The sequence below is a fragment of the Octodon degus genome, unplaced genomic scaffold, assembly GCF_000260255.1.
Source record: "Octodon degus isolate 3935 unplaced genomic scaffold, OctDeg1.0 scaffold00136, whole genome shotgun sequence".
NCBI lineage: Eukaryota > Metazoa > Chordata > Mammalia > Rodentia > Octodontidae > Octodon > Octodon degus.
In genome coordinates, this window is record NW_004524712.1 from 1,112,326 (window position 1) to 1,129,953 (window position 17,628).

The 17,628-nt window shown below is 40.3% G+C and overlaps 1 protein-coding gene across 5 annotated transcripts in view; it reads left to right on the forward strand.

Moving 5' to 3' along the window:
- The first annotated feature begins 1,678 nt into the window (after positions 1-1,678).
- Ccdc15 (coiled-coil domain containing 15) overlaps positions 1,679-17,628 on the forward strand; it is a 74,138-nt gene continuing 58,188 nt past the window's right edge. For 4 of the 5 annotated variants that reach the window (XM_023701545.1, XM_023701546.1, XM_023701547.1 and 1 more), the window contains exons 1-4: positions 1,679-1,876; positions 2,185-2,373; positions 7,638-7,799; positions 8,501-8,689. In XM_023701545.1, the coding sequence (XP_023557313.1) occupies positions 2,194-2,373; positions 7,638-7,799; positions 8,501-8,689 (531 nt within the window). In that variant the 5' untranslated portion in view covers positions 1,679-1,876; positions 2,185-2,193. The remainder of the gene's footprint in view (positions 1,877-2,184; positions 2,374-7,637; positions 7,800-8,500; positions 8,690-17,628) is intronic. The other variant, XM_004641443.2, reaches the window with a different exon arrangement.

The window sequence follows — 17,628 nt, forward strand, 5'->3', positions numbered from 1 at the left end:
GTTGATTGTTTAAAATGTGAAGGTTTTCTTGGCTCCTCTCTTTTTCATACACAACACCACAATCCATATTGTATCTACAACAGATATCAAAAGTTTTGCCTTCCAAATATTCCAGAATCCAATCAATCCTCTCTATCTCCATCAACTACGCCTGTGATCCGAGATATCACAATCCCCTATCAAGTATTCCAGTAGCCTCCTAATTGGTTATTTATTAATTTTGCGACAGTCTTTTATTTTATTCAAGCTCGCCTTGAACTCCCCATGTAGGCCAGGTAGGTCTCAAACTTAAAGCCAGTCCTCCAGCTTCAGCCTCCCTAACCCTGGGATTAGATGTGCTTCACATCTGGCTTCCTAATTGGTTTTATTCATGCTGTAACCACTCCTGTCTATTCTCAAGACAGCATCCTAAATTTTTTTAAAAGTCACATTATGAATGTTCTCTGCTCAAAGTCCTGAAGTAGACCCCATTGGAGCACATTCTGGTGGCTTAAAATACTCTGTATGACTGCCCATGCCTCAAATTTTGACCTCCTATCTCTGCGTTTCCCCTTTAACTCTGCTCCACTTGTACCATGTGAGTTTCCTTGTTGTTTCTCACCCAGGCAATGCTCTTACCTTGGGCACTTCTGCTTGCCGTTCTGCCTGGTACACACTTATAAAACTCTCCCTGGAAGACTATCCTTCCTTGTTCCACTCTCTCATTTAAGGCACTGCTTCTAAGTACTTAGTGAAGCCGTCTCTGAATATCCTAACGTTTACCGCCACTCACACACATATTCCCAGTCCTTTCTGGTTAGTTGGTTGGTTGGTTGATTGAATGGACTGATTTGGTACAGAGTCTCACTGCGCAGATGGGACTCGCGGTGATCCTTCTGTTTTCAGCCTCTCCAGCGCTGGGATTACTGGCAGTGCCGGCTCTGCGCGCCAGGCACGACATGCAGGACACGCAGGACCGAGGAACGAACCCTGGCCCCTGTGCTTGCCAAAGCAGGCACTTAGTACGCTGAACATAGCACTCATCGAGACCAGACACATTTACTTACGTGTTTATTTGCTTAGCCCTGTGACTATATTGCAAATTCCCCAAACGAAGGATATTATTTGTTTCGTGCACTGCTATTTATCTCCGGTGCTTACAAGAGTCCTGGTCTATAGAAAGCTTGCAATAATATTCAATGTCTGGATCTCCAATAGGAATAATGTGGTGTCTCTAGCCTGCAACAGAGCTTGGACCAGGGAGACCCTGTATGAAGCTACAGTGTTCAAGTAGAACAGGGCTGAGACAGCGTTGAGAGCGGCATAAACACAGGATTTACTGTTGGTTTAATCGGTGAAGACCTGTGGACCCTTTTTTCTATCATTTTGTCAGCCTTTCCTCAAGTGGGGTCCCTTGCCCACACAGTCAGTCGGATCACTGAGCCAACGAGTCCCTTTCTTGGAGGATGTAGCACGATGCCACCTTCTCCGCAGCTCCAGAAGAGTTTATCTGGCACCGCCCGCACCAGCACGTCACCTGGTAGCTGCTAGGCCCGCCAATTCCCGCCCCGTCAGGAAGCGGAAGTGACGTTAACACGCTCGAAAACCCCGCCTCCCAAGCCTTTCTAGCCCAATGGACGTGAGGGAAGCCCGGAAGAGGCGGGCACAAGGCGCCGGAGGGGCGGAGTGGCGTGGGGCACCTGAGAGGCGGTTAGTTCGAGATGATTTTTTTAGTGTCCCGGACCGTGTGATTCTGTGGAGGGCCGCTCCCGATACCTAGCCAGTGCCGTCCTAGCTTCAGAAGCAGGCTTTTGTCTGGTCTGGAACTACCCTCGGTTGGGCGCTTCTCCTTTACGTACCGACCACAGGACGTGTTTGAACTCGGTCTCAGACCCAGGTCAGCCTGGTACTTTCTGGCGCTGGGCGCAATCTTCGTTCTCCCAATCCGATCCTGGTTTCTTTTCCCACATTCCCATGTCTTCTAGAAGGCTTTTAAAAAACCTTTCCTTTTGTCTTTATTTCTTCCAATTTGTCTTCATTCATTTCTGCCTTCTTTCTCCAGAATTCCTGTTTTTCTGATCCTTACCAGGTTTTTCTGCTTGTTGTGGGGCTTTTCCACACGCTCATGGCTTACTGTGTTAAAAGATTAGAGCTTTTAATGCGGTCATTTGAAGATTTTTAAGGTTTTCCTTTTTTCCTAACTAGGAGTCACAGATGCCTGGACATATGTGCCCCCTCAGGAAGCATCGCAATATGACAGAGTTGCCCCTGGCATTAAACCCCAGGAAGAGCAAGGACGTATTGGCAGTGCTGGCGGAGAGGAACCAGGCCGTCGTGCCAGTTGGGGCATGGGTGGAACCTGCCTCACCAGACGGCTCTGAAATCCCAGCATATGTGAGTGTCAGTTTGATTCAAATGCGGGGACACCCTCAGTCCCTTTTATTACCCTTCAGTTTTTGATGCAAAATGATGAACAGTTAGAGGATACTGTTTCTTTCCGTTATAAATACAGTTCTTGCATTGGGATTATAGAACAAACATGTGTTTGCCAAAACTTGCTGCAGCTTTGCTTGGGCATGATCAAGTCACTTAAATAGTTGCTGCTCACCTCCTATATATACAGACTATAACATACAGGCTAAGATATTTGTGAAGTTGCTGCACGAACTTGATAGCTTGCTGTGCACAGAACATGGATGCTGTCTGCATCGCACACTTAACTCTTGCGCTTGGCGAGGATGACAGTTGGCCACACTTGAAGGACGTTAGTTGCTTAATGCTTGTGATAAGTTTTGTAAGAGCGATTTAGGCAAAATGGAGTAAGAGAGTTTATTCCTCCTTTAGGAGGGAGAGATTAATCCTAAAACTGTTAAATATATGTTCCACAAAGACAGGAACCTTTGCTTCTCATTTTTTCCCTGCCATGTAGTAGGTATTCTGGAAGTGTTTGTTGAATGAATGAAAGGAATATGGTGTGTTGGCCTGGAAAAAATGGAAATGCGATAAATACCCGTATTAGGGAGGAGTTTTTCAGCTGAAGGGCAACTTTTACAGAGTTTACATATGGACATGTTTCCATGGTATGATTCTCATAGACCAGTTAGTACAGAGATATGAGATAAGTGCAAGGGAACTGCTTGAAGAATCAGTAAGATTTAGTGAGAAGTCCTTTGTTACTTAGTCATTAATACTGTTTTTGAGAGAGAGTCTTGTTTTGAGTGATAGTCTAGTTTTAAACTCATTAGGTAGCCCAGGCTAACCTTGAACTTGAAGTGATCCTCCTGCTGCTGTCTCCAGCATGCTGAGATCAAAGCCTGTGTCACCAGTTTAAGATATTTTAAAAATTATTTAGATTATGACATCTTTATAACATCATTAACATCAAATTGCCTAAGTTTGACTTGCTGAGCTTTTTTCTTTGTTAAAAAGACTTGACTCTTTTAAGTTCCCACATACTCAAAATATTAGCCTTAGAACATCTGTAAACATGTCTTCTTCATTTAATTTTTGATCATTTTCAGCCAAAGGAAGTTTGATCGAACATCTAATAAAACTTTTTATTACTTTAGTTTATTTAGTCTGGGGATCCACCCTTACAAAGAGGCATAACATCCGTCAGCTCAGAGTAGATGTAAATAGTTACTGCTAAAGATTTATTACCCTAAGATCATGTCAATTCTCAAGGGGAACTTTTTTTGAGACAAGATCTTGATATGGGGTTTAAGTTGGCCTTGGCCTCATTTTGTAGCCCACCCTGGCCTTGAACTCTCAACAGTCCTCTTGCCTCAGCCTCCTGAGTACTGGAATTACAGGTGTGTGCCACCATGCCCAGCTTAAAGGGGAACTTTTTTTTAATCCCAAAGATTTTGGGGTCCATTAGAATTCCTAAGAGTCATAGCTTTAGATCTGCATTTGTCTACAGTAATTAAATCAGCATCAAAAGACACTGCTATTCTGTTGTATATGTATGGTTATCGCACTATTTTGTTATTTTTTGTGGTTATCTTTTGCTGTGTCACAAACCACACTGGAACCTCGTGGTATAAAGCAAATAAAGGAATTGCAGCAGGGTGTAGTGAGGATGGCTTGTTTCTGCTTCACAGTGTCTGGGTTCCCAGCTGAGGCTTAGATAGTTTGACTGGGTTCTGGCTGTTGTTGGATTCCGTGGTTCATTTCCATGTGGCATTTGAGAGGCTGTTGTGTCTTTCTCACTCACACATCTGGCACTTGGGCTAGGATGACTGGAGTGGTAGGAGGTTTGAGCCACATGACCTGTTTGGCTTGGTTGTACCTCCTCACAGCACAGTAATCCCAGGTAGTCAGAATTCTTATGTGGTGCTGGCTTCTCGCAGAGTGAGCACTCCAAGAGCCCCAGAGAGAAGATGCTTTATGACTTTGCTGGGGAAGTCACGGTGCCAACACTTCCTGTTCATTTAGTGGGGATGCGCAGATTCAGATCAAATCATTGCAGGAGTAGGCTACACAAGAGCATGAGTACCAGGCTGGATTTACTGAGAGGGGTAGAAGAAATCATCTTTGGACAATAGCTACTATGTAATCTAAGGATCAGTTCCTTTACATGTAAATTATCCAAAATATATTCTTTGTCTAATATACTTTTTCTGAAATTTATTTAACTCTTAGGAGCCTTTTAACGTCTGACAGAATGAGTGTTCTCGGTTTTGGTTGTCTTGCTCAATGGTGTTTGCTAAGAAAACTGGTGTTGTAATTGCTGGCATACTCTTATTTCTAGTTTACAGTTGAGATTCCAATCTGTAATAAGTCATGAACTTCAGTAAAATGTTTGATAATCAATGTGGGCATAAAAGAAGGGCAGGTGGAGAAAATGGGAGTAAATGAAACAGGACGAATGACTTAAATGTGGAGGACTTGAGTTGATTTGGGTTAGCTGTTCAGGCTGTATCACCTATATCTCTTTAGATTCACTTTGCCTAATTGTTCTTGGCTATTTGGGTTGTCTATAGCAGTCCCATGAATCCTATTCACATAGAATAACTTATAGGATTGATTTGGAAATTTTAAATGAATTTTGTTTTAAGAATTTCATGACAGAGGGCCAGGGATATAGTTCAGGGGCATAAGCGCCTGCCTGGCAAGTACAAGGTCCTGAGTTTGATTGCTCATACTGGAAAAAAAAAAAATCATGACAGCAAAATGACAGGTGATAGAAACAAGCAGGTATTTTTATTCTTTGCAGTTAAGAATAGGATCTATGAGGGCCGCCCAAATAGCTCAGCAGATTAAAACCCCTGCAAGCAGGCGCAGGGGCTAGGGGTGCCATCCCCGTGCCTGCCGTTCTGGCCCCGCCCCCACCCCGGGTGCGCTGAGATGGGAATTGAGACTGGGCTTGGTGGCATGTGCCTGTAATCCCAGCACTTGGGAGGCTGTAAACAGGAGAATCACTATGAGTCCAATCTAGTAGTGAGACCCTGAACATCCTATAGACCCTTCCCTAAAATACAGAAGAAAAAAAAAAAAAAATAGGATCTAGGGGGCCAGAGATATAGCTCAGTGGTATAGGTACCTGCCTGGCAAGCACAAGTTCCCGAGTTCAATCCCCAGTACCAAAAAAAAAAAAAAAAAAGAATAGAATCTAGGAATGGAGGGAGAGGGTAGAAAAGGGAGTGGAAAGGAAATAAAAAGGATTAAAATGCAGCATGTATATTTACTACCATGATAAATGTATTCATTATGTATTGAAAACATGTATTAATAAAAAATATCTTCTAAAAACAATTTTACTACAGCCTATAAAGTATTCTGCAGTACCCTTGAGATTGAGAAATTGAAATTATTCTGTTAGTAAAAGTATTCGGCCTGATGTGGTGGTAGGTACACGTCTGTAATCCCAGCTACTGAGGCGACTAAGGAAGATTGCCAGTTGGAGGCCAGCCTGGGCAACTTAGATTCTATCTCAAAATATAAACAATTAAAAAGGCTGAGAGTATCACTCCGCACTCTCTGGGCTCATCTCCAGTACTGGAAAAACAAACAGAAACAAAAGATTTGGGGGAGAGGCATTCAGGGAGAAATTCTGATGATGAGTTACTGTAATTTGAACATTCCTTCTGAAGGAAAGACATACTCAACAGAAAAGCAGTACAGTACAAACCATAAGTGTTGGAATAGGACAAACTTGTAGTTCTGATCCTAGCCAGCTATAGGACCTTGGGCTGCTACTGACTTTTATCTTTCTGAACCCCAATTTCCTGCAATGGGAAGGTGGTTTTGAGGCTAGAATGATATAAGGCGCTTATCATACACTAGAGCGTTAAAAGTGATAACTGCTGTTATTTTGGTTACTGTGGAGGTGAATGCACGTTAGGAGCTCAAATGTGATAGAATGTTCTAGATGGTTTAGAATATGTTGTGGAATTGAGCATAAATATTTAGTACCTTTAAAGTCAAGGTTCTAAACCATAAGATATAGTGGAAACGAAGTTTATAATATAATGTTGGCGCTAATAAATGCTGTATTCAGTAACACTAGTAAAATAGAAGTTCCCATCGCATAAGCACTCAGAGGAAGACAGTACTATTTGTGATACTGGTGTGATATTTGATGCTCTTAAAGACTGAGTAATAGTGTTTGTTTTGCATTTCTGAGGATTGAACCCAGGGCTTTTGGGCTGAAGTGCATTCTCAGCCCCCCACCCCCTTGGTACTGGAAGTCATGCTTGCCAGGCATGCACTGTGCCCCTGAGCTATATCCCCAGCCCTCAGCCCTTTTTTATTTATTTATTTTTTTGTATTTAGGACAGGGTCTACACGGTCTCACTGTGTAGATCAGACTCCCAGTGATTCTCCTGTTTATAGCCTCCCAAGTGCTGGGATTACAGGCATGCACCACCACGCCCAGTCTCAGTCACCCACTCAGTGCAGTGCCCTGGGGGCTGGGCTGGCCCAGCAGGCCCAGGGATCGAACTCCGAGCCCCTGTGTCTGCCTAAGCAGGTGTTTTAATCCACTGAGTTATTTGGCCAGCCCCTTTTTTATTTTTATAAATTTTGAGTCAGGGTCATGTTGTCTATGATGGGCTTGAACTTGTTATTTTTCTGTCTGAGCCTCCCAGAGTCCCGTGATTATAGGTGTATGCCACTATCTGTATAGGTCTTTACTAGATGGAGATGAGAGGAAGGACACATTAAGTTAAAATGGGACATAATTTTAAGTAAGAAGACATTTTAATAGCAGATTGTCGGGCTGGGGAGATAGCTCAGTAGAATAAGCACTTTCCTGGCAAGCGTAAGGTCCTGAGTTCAATCCCCAGTACCGCAGAAAAAAAAGTAGATTATCTAAGTAGTGATCAATCTGCTGTATCTATATGTTGATGTACAGTTAGAAACTGTATAACAGAAGTGGGTTTAGGTTCATTAAGAAGTAAGGAAGACACCTTAGTTAGTTTTAGTTTACTAAAAAATAATTTGAATAAATTTCAGTTTTTACTTTGCAGTTTCGTTTAAGTTCTTGGTGCTTGTTAATCATGTTTAGATCATTGGTTCTGAACTCATGATTTCCTTAATTTTGGATCATAAAACTTAATTATCTTTTTAAAATCATATCCCTGACTTTTCTTTTTACATTCTTAAAGGCAAAACTGCTGACATTTAAGTTCATTTTCTATCTTTTATATTTAAAGACTTCAGCATGTATAATTGAAGAAGAATTAAAGGAACAATTAAAAAGAAAAGAAGAAGCTTTGAAACATTTTCAGAGACAAGTCAAACACCGTGTCAATCAACAAATTAGGCTGAGAAAAAAGCAACAGCTTCAGAAGTCTTATGAAGCAGTAAGTTCAAAAGTGAGTCAGAGTGTAAGTGAGCAAGTATGCGTGTTAGGAAGTCAGCTACCAGGCAGCAACAGAAGCACTTTCTTTTGATTCTCTACTTTGTATAATTAGATTTTCAGTGAGCACAGTGGATTTTTATGTAGAAACAGCGTATTTTATCCTTAGGCTCTTGACTGAATTTTTTATGTTCACTAAATAGTTAAAAATAGCAGAATTTTGTGTGTAGGTTTGTGTTTCAGTTCTGATTTTGTTATTCACTAGCTATGTGACCTGGGGTTCAGTGCTTAACTTTTGAAGTTGTAGTTTATCTGTAAAATAGGGTTACGATACTTCACAAAATTGTGTGAGAATTAGATGAGAAAACCTAAAGAAGCTATTGATACATGGGTGCCTGGTAAAATGTTCGTTCTTCTGCTAGTGAAACCCCTCCCCCAATGGGAAATCTTTTGGCTGCTTAGCAGTATTATTTTTATTGTAGTACTGGAGAGTGAACCCAGTTCCTTTCCAGTGAGCTACATTGTCAGCCCTTTTTATATTGTCTTTAAGACAAGGAGTCTTGCTGCTGCTCAGATTGGGTTTGAATTTGGTACCCTCCTTCTTCAGCCTCCCAGATTCTGGGATTAGAGGCGTGGACTACCATGTCTAGCTTTAGATGCATTATTCGGTGGAACTAAGTTGGGATGAAATCTCATTGTCGTTTTTCCTTTGCGTAGGCAGAAAAAGGTGCTGTAGCTGTGCGATCTTTTGACCCGGCACACTTAACTCCTAAAAGGACAAGTGTTTTTCCAAGCAATTTGAATGCTGCTTTTGGAAGTTCTAGGTTACCTCCGTCCCAGATGCTTGGGGATACCATAGAAGATGGAGAAAATCAGAGTGAGCTGTTTCAACAACAAGCCCAGGCTGTAAGTACCTATTTGAGTTACTCTTTGTTTATGATTTTTTCATCCTTTAAACTACAAATATGAGATTTCTGATGTATATATACATATATAATCCTATTTCATATGCACATATATACATACATAAAACAGGATTAGAGTTACCACATTAAACTTCACTTACTTTGTTAAGTGTATTTAGTACAGGGTCTACAGGGTCTCACTACAGAGATCAGATTCATAGTGATTCTCCTGTTTTCAGCCTCCCTAGTGCTGCAATTACAGGCTCACGCCACCACGCCCCGTCTCAGTCGCTATCTCAGCGTGCCCCGGGGCGGGGCCGGTGCGACATCCTTGGGACTGAACCTGGCCACTCTCCCTAAGCAGGCGCTTTAGTCCGCTGAGCTATCTGGCCTTTTTTGTTTGTTTTTGAGATAGGGTCTCACTATGTAGTTCAGGGTGATCCCGAACTCTCTATGTGGTCCGGGCTGGCCTTGAGCTTCTGGTGATCCTTCTGCCTCAGCCTCCAGAGTGCTGGCGTTACGTGTGTGTCAGTGTGTGTGCGCGACCGTGCCCAGCAATTTTACTTTTTTATTGGAAACAGGATCTCATTATTCTGTTGCTCAGACCAACCTTGAACTTGTGATCCTCTTTCTCCTACATAGCTGGACCGTAGGTGTGTGCCCCTGTGGCTGGCTCAGCTTCGTTCTGTCATCTCTTTTTTTTAACCTTTGTAAAATGGGGAATGATAAGATAATGCTTGTAAGTATGGTTTTCTGATTTAGATAATTTTTGGTAAGGTACTTTAGAATTATTTAAAGGTGCTAAAGTTTGAATTGGAAAGCTGAGTTGAATGATAAATTTAAGAGAATTTTTGAGATAAGACAATTAAAAAGTTAGAATCTGCAGTTAGCTTTGTATATTTGGGAAATAAGTGGCAGAAACTTTCTAATTGATAGTTTATAAAAGAGAACCAAAAATGAGATTAAATATGAGCTTAATTAAATGAGCTGGGTGTGGCGGTACAGGCCTACAATATCAGCACTCTGGTAAGGGAGGAAGGAGGATTGCAGGTTTGATCCCAGTCTGGGCAACTTTGAGACTGTGTTTCAAAAACGGAGACAAATGCTGGGCTCTAGCTGAAGTATGAAGGCTCTGGGTTTTACCCCAGCACCACCTGCTACGCACCCACCCATGCCTCACAGGTTATATTCTGTTTTGGGGGTTGTTTTTTTTTTTTTTTTTTCCTTAAAGGAAGATGAAGTGCTGAAGAATAGTCAGTTATTTAGCTATTTTGGGCCTGGGAACTTTGGCCTGTACAACTAACTCCATGACATTAGATACTTTTTAATCTTATAATTTCTGTTCTCATTTTTATCCACTAGATGTCACCATAAAACTAAAACAACAAAACCATTGAAATACTAACAGCCTTAATTTGTCTACAGCTAGTTGAATAAATGGTGAATGTGCAGGGTCTCACTTCTTGCGGAGGGCACCTTCCAGACACCCCTGCAATAAATAGAAATCAGCAAACAGCGATGTTATATTTATTTTAGTATTTACATATATTTTAAGGCTTTGTAAACTCTTCCCACACTCCTATAAATCTTTCCCACACTTTGTAAAACACTTCTAATGTTGTTAACCATTTTTTAAGCTCATAAACCTGCATAATTTTAACAACATACATGCACTGTGTGGTACCACAAAGTCCTGTGAAATAGTGTAAAATCTGCAATACATAATTTAGGTTGATATTTTTTTTAAACATGCAAAAACAGTGAATCTGCAAAAGTTAAATCACAAAATTGTGATTAAACTGGTAATTCACTGGTTTTTAAAAAATTTTTTTTAAAAACTATTTTAACACCTAATACAATTTGTAATTCACTTTGAATATCAATGGACTTTTTAGTTTTCTTGTGTTTTGGACCTACAGAAACAGAATCTTACAGGTGGAAGTTTTTCATGTTCATTTGACATACTGGAATATTCATGAGTGAAATGACTAGACATCTAGAATATACATCAAAGTAATGTAAGGGAGAGATAAAGTAAGGAGGTATGGATAAAGCAGGATTGGCAAAGGAGTTCATAATGTTACAGCTAAAACTGGGAATGGTGGCCTATAATAGCAACATTCTGGAAGCCGGAAACAAGAGGATCACAAGTTCAAGCCCACCCTGGGCAATGTAGCATTTTTTTCTTTTTCTTTTTAAATCTTTTTCTTTTCTTTTTTTTTTTTTCTTGGTGGAACCAGGGATTGAACTCAGGCGCTTGTGCTTGCCAGGCAAGCGCTTATTCTACTGAGCCGTCTCCCCGGCCCTAAATCTTTTTATTTTATGAAAAAGAAAAAACCCAAATTTTCATAACCAAATAATTAGGGAATAGAAATAGCTATTATACCATATCATTATTTTCAAAGTAGTTATTCAGTATAAGACATAAACCAAAAAGATTTTTGCAAAACAGAAATAAACAGATTAAAGAACAAATTTTCAACAAACTAAGAAAAACTATTAGTATAGGGCTGGTGAGATGGCTCAGTGGTCTAAAGCACCTACTTAGAACAAGCTTAGCAATGCACATGGACCGCGGTTCAATCCCCCAGCACCACATGCCAGCCAGCCCCGTCCCCTGGTGGGCTGAGCTGGCCACACACACAGATAAATAAATTAATAAAATTAAAAACAAAAAAAGAAAAACTATTAGTATAAATGAAAATTTTCATAGATATTAAAATATTTTTTATTTTTTATTTTTTGATTTTTTGGCAGAACCAGGGATTGAACTCAGGCCCTTGCCCTTGCTAGAGAAGCGCTTATTCCACTGAGCCATCTCCCCGGCCCCTTTAAAATATTTTTTAAATGGAATATTTTATTTGGGGAAGTACTTGAACTTTACTTCCTATCTATCTCTTCTATTTTGTTCTTTGTGCGTGTGCGTGCGTGCGTGCATGTGTGTGTGTGTGTGTGTGTGTGTGTAAACTACATATAGTGTTCCTCATATTAGGAAAACCGTGGGATATATGAGTTTATGTATATATGAGCTTCTGTGTCTGACTTCACTTAATGTTATATTGTCAGGTTGTACCCATTCACCTATGAAACCTCTAGTGATAAGAGTCGTACTGCGTTGTGTGTAAATGCATTACCCTTATCCGTTCATCTGTTGAGGGACACATGCTATTTCTGAGGTGTACCTGTTATAAATTATGCTGCTGTAAACATGGCTGTGCATGTATCCCTGTAATATGGTGCTTTTAACTCCTTTGGGGAGATACCTTACAGGGGATGGCCGAGTCAGATGGAATTTGTACTTTTAGTTTTTTGGTGAATTTCTACCCTGATTTCCAGTGATTACACTAGTTTCCATTCATACCAACAGTGCATTTTCCCCTACATCTTCACCAGCATTAGTTATTGTTATTATGAGTGAAATGACTAGACATCTAGAATCTACCTCAAAGTAATGTAAGAGAGAGATAAAGTAAGGAGGTATGGATAAAGCAGGATTGGCAAAGGAGTTCATAATGTTACAGCTAAAACTGAGAATGGTGGCACCATCCCTCATTTGGATGAAGGCCATTCTTTCTGGTAAGATGGTGTCTTGCTGTGGCTTAATTTACATTGCTCTGATGGTCAGCAATGATGAGCATTTTTTTCATATACTTATTGGGCATTTATATTTCTTCTAAGAATAGGTGTCTATTCATTTTGATTGGGTCTTGTTTGTTTAAAAAAAAAAATTGGTACAGGATCTCACTATGTAGCTTGACTCCTAGTGATCTTCCTGTTTTCAGCCTCCCCAGCACTGGAATTACAGGTGTGCACCACCACACCCGGTCTCTGTGGCCTACTTAGCGTGCCCAGGGGTGGGTCCAGCATGGCATGTGGTGCTGGGGATCAGACCCCAGTCCCTGCACTTGCCAGGCAGGTGCTTAGTCCTCTGAGCTATCTTGCTTAAGCCCTTAAAGTTCTTTATATGTTTTTTATTAGTCCTTTGCCAATGGAGTAGTTGGCAAAATTATATATATATATGTGTGTGTATATATATATGTATATATATATATTTGGGTTTTTTTTTGGTATCTTAATACAGTGTCTACTGGGTTTCACTACACAGATCAGACTCTTCGTGGTCCTCTTGTTTTCAGCCTCCTGAGCACTGGGAATAAAGGTGCGCTACCACGCCCAGTGTCGGTTGCGTCTCAGCGCGCCCGGGTGCGGGGCCCACACTGCACGACAGGGATTGAACCCCAGTCATTGTGCCTGCCTAAGTAGGTGCTTTAGTCTGCTGAGCTATCTGGCCGGCCCTCTTTATATATTCTTTTGTTTTGTTTTAATACAGGGTCTACAGGGTCTCACAATGTAGATTGGACTCGTAGTTATCTGCCTATGTTCAGCCTCCCGAGATTACAGGAGTGTAATCACACTGGGATTACAGGCGTGTGCCACCATGCCCATCTCAGTGTGCCCCAGGGGCAGGGCCGGCAGGGTAGACCAGAAATCGAACCCCTGCCACTACATCTAGCTAAGCAGGTGTTTTAATCCGCTGAACTATTTGGCCGGCCCTCTCTTTATACATTCTTGATGTTAGTTCTCTGTTCGTGGAATAACTGGCAAAATTTTTTTCCATTGTGTACATTGTTTCTGCATTTTGTTGGTTGTTCTTTGCTGAGCAGGAGCTTTTTAATTTGATATGAACCCTTTGCTGATTCTCAGGTTCATTTTTTCTGCCATTGGGATTTTGTTCAGCAAGTCCTGATGTCTTTAAGAATTGTACCTATTTTGTCTTCCAACAGATTGAAAGATTGTTTCTGTTTTAACATTTAGTTCTTTGATCCATTTTGATTTTAGGTTAGTAGGTGGGTCTAGACTCAGTCTTCTGCATGTGGATATTCAGTTTTCCCACACCATTTATTAAAGAGGCTATCTTTCCTCTAGGGTTTGTATTTTGCTCCTTTGTCAAAGATTAAATAGCTCTATATGTGCCAGATTATCTCTCCTTTTTCCATTCTGTTCTGTTGATCCATGTGCCTGTTGTTGTGCCAGCTCCACGCTGTGTTAATCACAGTGGCCGTGTAGCCTAAGTGTAAGTCTGAAATTGTGGTGCTGCCAGGTTTGCTTTTGTTACACAGGATTGCTTTTGCTATTCCAGGTCTCCTGACCACACATACATTTTAGGATTGTTTTCTGTAGCTCTGTGAGAAAGCTTTGTAGTACTTTGATTGGGACTGCATGGAATCTATATAATGGTTTTGGAAATGTAGCCCTTTTGATTATGTTGTTCGCCCTATTCAGGAACAAGGAACAGTTTTCCATTTTCTGATGTCTTCTTCAATTTTCTTTTTCAGTCTGGAGTAATTTTCATTGTAAAGGTCCTTTACTTTCTCAGGTTAATACCTATTTAATTTGTTTGATGCTGTGGTGAGTGGTATTCTTTCCTAATTGCTTTCTCAATGAGTTCATCATTTAGTGCATAAGAATCTTATGATTTTTGTTTATTTTGTATTTTGCTACACTGTTGAATTTAGTTATCATTTTTCTTCTTTTTCTTTTTCTTTTCTTTTTTTCTTTTTTTTTTTTTTGCGGAACCGGGGATTGAACTCAGGCCCTTGTGCTTGCCAGGGAAGCGCTTATTCCACTGAGCCATCTCCCTGGCCCCTAGTTATCATTTTTTGGAGTCTTTTGGTGGAGTTTTGGGCCTTTTAAGTAAAGGATCATATCATTTACAAATAATATTTTGAATTGTCTTTTCCTGTGTGTATGCCTTATATTTTTTGTTTTGTCTGATTGCTCTGGATAATGTTTCAAGGACAGTGTTGAACAGGAGTGGTGATAGTAGACATCCTCATCATGTTCCTGATTTTAGAGGGTAGGTTTTAGCTTTTCTCCCTTTAAGATACTGGCAGTAGTGTCATCATAAATAGCTCTTATCATGTTGAGATAAGGACCTCCTATACCTGTTTCCATTTTCTTTTTTGAGATAGGATCTTGCTGTGTAGCCCAGGCTGGCCTCAAACTCATGCCGATCCTCCTGCCTCAGCCTTCTGAAAGCTGGGGTCACAGGAAAAGGCCACCATACCTGGCTCTGTATCTATTTTCTTCAGAATTTTTTTTGTCATGAGCTTGTTGGATTTTGTTGAAGGCTTTTTCTGCATCTTTTGAGATGATCATTTGATCTTGTCCATGGTTCTGTTTATGTGATGAATTACTTTTGTTGATATGTATGTGTTAAATCATCCTTGTATGCCTCAGATGCAACCTACATGATTATGATATGGGATCTTTTTGATGATTTGTCACATTCTGTTTGCCAGAATCTTGTTAATAATTTTTGCATCCATGTTCATTAGAAAAATTGGTCTATAATTCTCTTTTTTGGTTAAATCCTTGTCTGGTTTTGGGACAAAGATACTAGTTTCTGGGAATGATGTTGGAAATACCCCTTTCTTTTCAATTTCTTAACTATGAATCCATTGGGTTCTGGGCTTTTCTTAGTCGATAATTTTTTTTTTTTCTTTAATTTCATTGCCTGTTACTGGATTGTTCAAGATTTTTAAGTCTTGGTTCAATTTTGGCAATTCATACATATCTACAAATATCTACATATTTGAGTTCTGTAATTGTGAAGTAGTTGCTAATAATTTTCTTGATTTTGGCAGGGTCCATTGTGATTTCCTTTTTCATTTCCTTTTTTTTTTTTTTAAATATTTATTTATTTATTTATTGTGTGTGTGTGTGTGTGTGTGTGTGTGTGTGGCCAGCTCAGCCCACCAGGGGGCGGGGCTGGCTGGCATGTGGTGCTGGGGGATTGAACTGTAGTCCCTGTGCTTTGCTGAGCTTGTTCTAAGTAGGTGCTTTAGACCACTGAGCCATCTCACCAGCCCTTCTTTTTCATTTCTAATTGTATTAGTTTGTGTCTTTTCTTATTTTGGTAAAATTGGCTAAGATTTGTCTATTTTCTTTTTTCTGTCAAAGATCCAGGGCTTCATTTCATTGGTGGTGGTAGTTCTGCTGCTGCTGCTGCTCATGCTGCTTCTCTTTTTCCCTCGCCTTGTCTTCCTCTTCTTTCTCTTCTTTTCCTTTCCCTTTCCTTTTTCCTCTTCCTCTTTCTCTTTTTCCTCCTCTTCCTCTTTTCCTTGTCTCCATTTCTTCATTAATTTCTGCTCTGATCTTTAAATTTCCTTCCTTGTACAAGCTCTGGGTTTTGGTGGTTCTTGTTTTTCTAAGACTTTGAGATGCATCCTTAGGTGATTTATTTGGGCTCTTTTCTATTTCTCATTCTACACTTCCCTCATAGGACTGCTTTCATTGTGTCCCATAAGTTCTGGTATGTTGTGCTGACATTATCATTTAATTCTAGGAATTGTCTCATTTCTTCCTTAATTTCCTCTGTGACCCGTTGTTGATTCAAGAATGTGTTATTTAATTTGCCTATGTTTGCATAATTTCTGTGGTTCATTTGCTGTTGAATTCTAGTTTGATTGCATTTTAGTTGCTATTGATTTCTAGTTTAATTACAGTGCAAGGGCCGGGGAGATGGCTCAGTAGAATAAGCACTTGCCTGGCAAATGCAAGGGCCTGAGTTCAATTCCTGGTTCTGCCAAAAAAACAACAAACAAACAAATACAGTGCAGTGTGATAATGATAATGTGTATGGTAAAATTTTGCTTCTATTGTATTGGCTTGTGCATGGTTTCTATGTTAGTATGTGCTCTATTTTGGAGAAAGTGACATGTGCAGGTTAAAAAAATGTGGAAGGGCCAGCCAGGTAGTTCAGTGGATTAAAACACCTGGTTAGGCAAACAGAGGGATGGGGTTCAATCCTGGGCATGCTGTGTCAGCCCTGCCCTCGGGGCACATTGAGCCAGTGATTGAGACTGGGCGTGGTGGCACATGCCTGTAATCCCAGCACTTGGGAGGCTAAAAACAGGAAGATCATGAGTCCAATCTCAGTAGTGAGACTCTGTAGACCCTGTACTAGATACATTTTTTTTTTAAAGTGTATTTTGTTGTTGGATAGAACACAATATTTATTAAATCCATTTGTTGAAAGGTTTGGTTCAATTCTTTATTGATATTTTCTTTATTGATTTTTGTTTAGTTGATCTGTTTGTGATAATGGGTCCCCCACTATATTGATGCTTTGTCTCTTATATCCATTAGAGTTTGTTTTGTGAAGTTGGGTGCACTGTGGTTTGGTGCATATATGTTTGTAATTGTTACCTCTTCCTGTTGAGTAGTTCTGTTAACCAGTAGTATGTATGTAGTGTCCTTCTTTGCTGCTTTTGATCAATTGGGGCTTAATCTACTTTGTCTGAAAATACGATTGTTGCTCCTACTTGTTTTCAGATTCCTGTTACATGAAATACTGTTTTCAATCCCTTGATATTTAGTGTATGAATTTCCTGTTGTGTAATTTTCTTGTATACAGTGTATGTTTGGATTTTCTTTCTTGATCCATTCTGCTAGTCTGTGTCTTTTGACTGGCAAATTGAGTCTATTTACATTGATAGTTGTAATTGATATTAATTCCTGTCAATTTATTGATTTCCTGTTGCTGTTTTTCCTTTCTTTGCCTTCTACTTAATTGCTAGCCTACTGGATGTGTTCATTTTATTAGACCTTTATAGTTGTTAGCTTTCATTATCTCCTCTTAGGATGTCCTTCAGGATTTTTTGGAGTGTTGGTTTGGTGGTTATGATTTTTTATCTTATTTTATTTTACTGTATCATGAAAGTAATCTTAGGTCCAGCCAGATAGCTCAGCAGATGCAGGAATTGGGGTTTGATTCCTGGTATGCTGTGCCACCCTGTCCCTGGGGGTGCACTGAGATGACAACTGAGACTGGGTGTGGTGGTGTGTGCCTGTAACCCCAGTGCTTGGGAGGCTGAAAACAGGAGGATCAGTATGAGTCTGATCTGTGTAGTGAGACCCTGTAGACACTGTACTAAA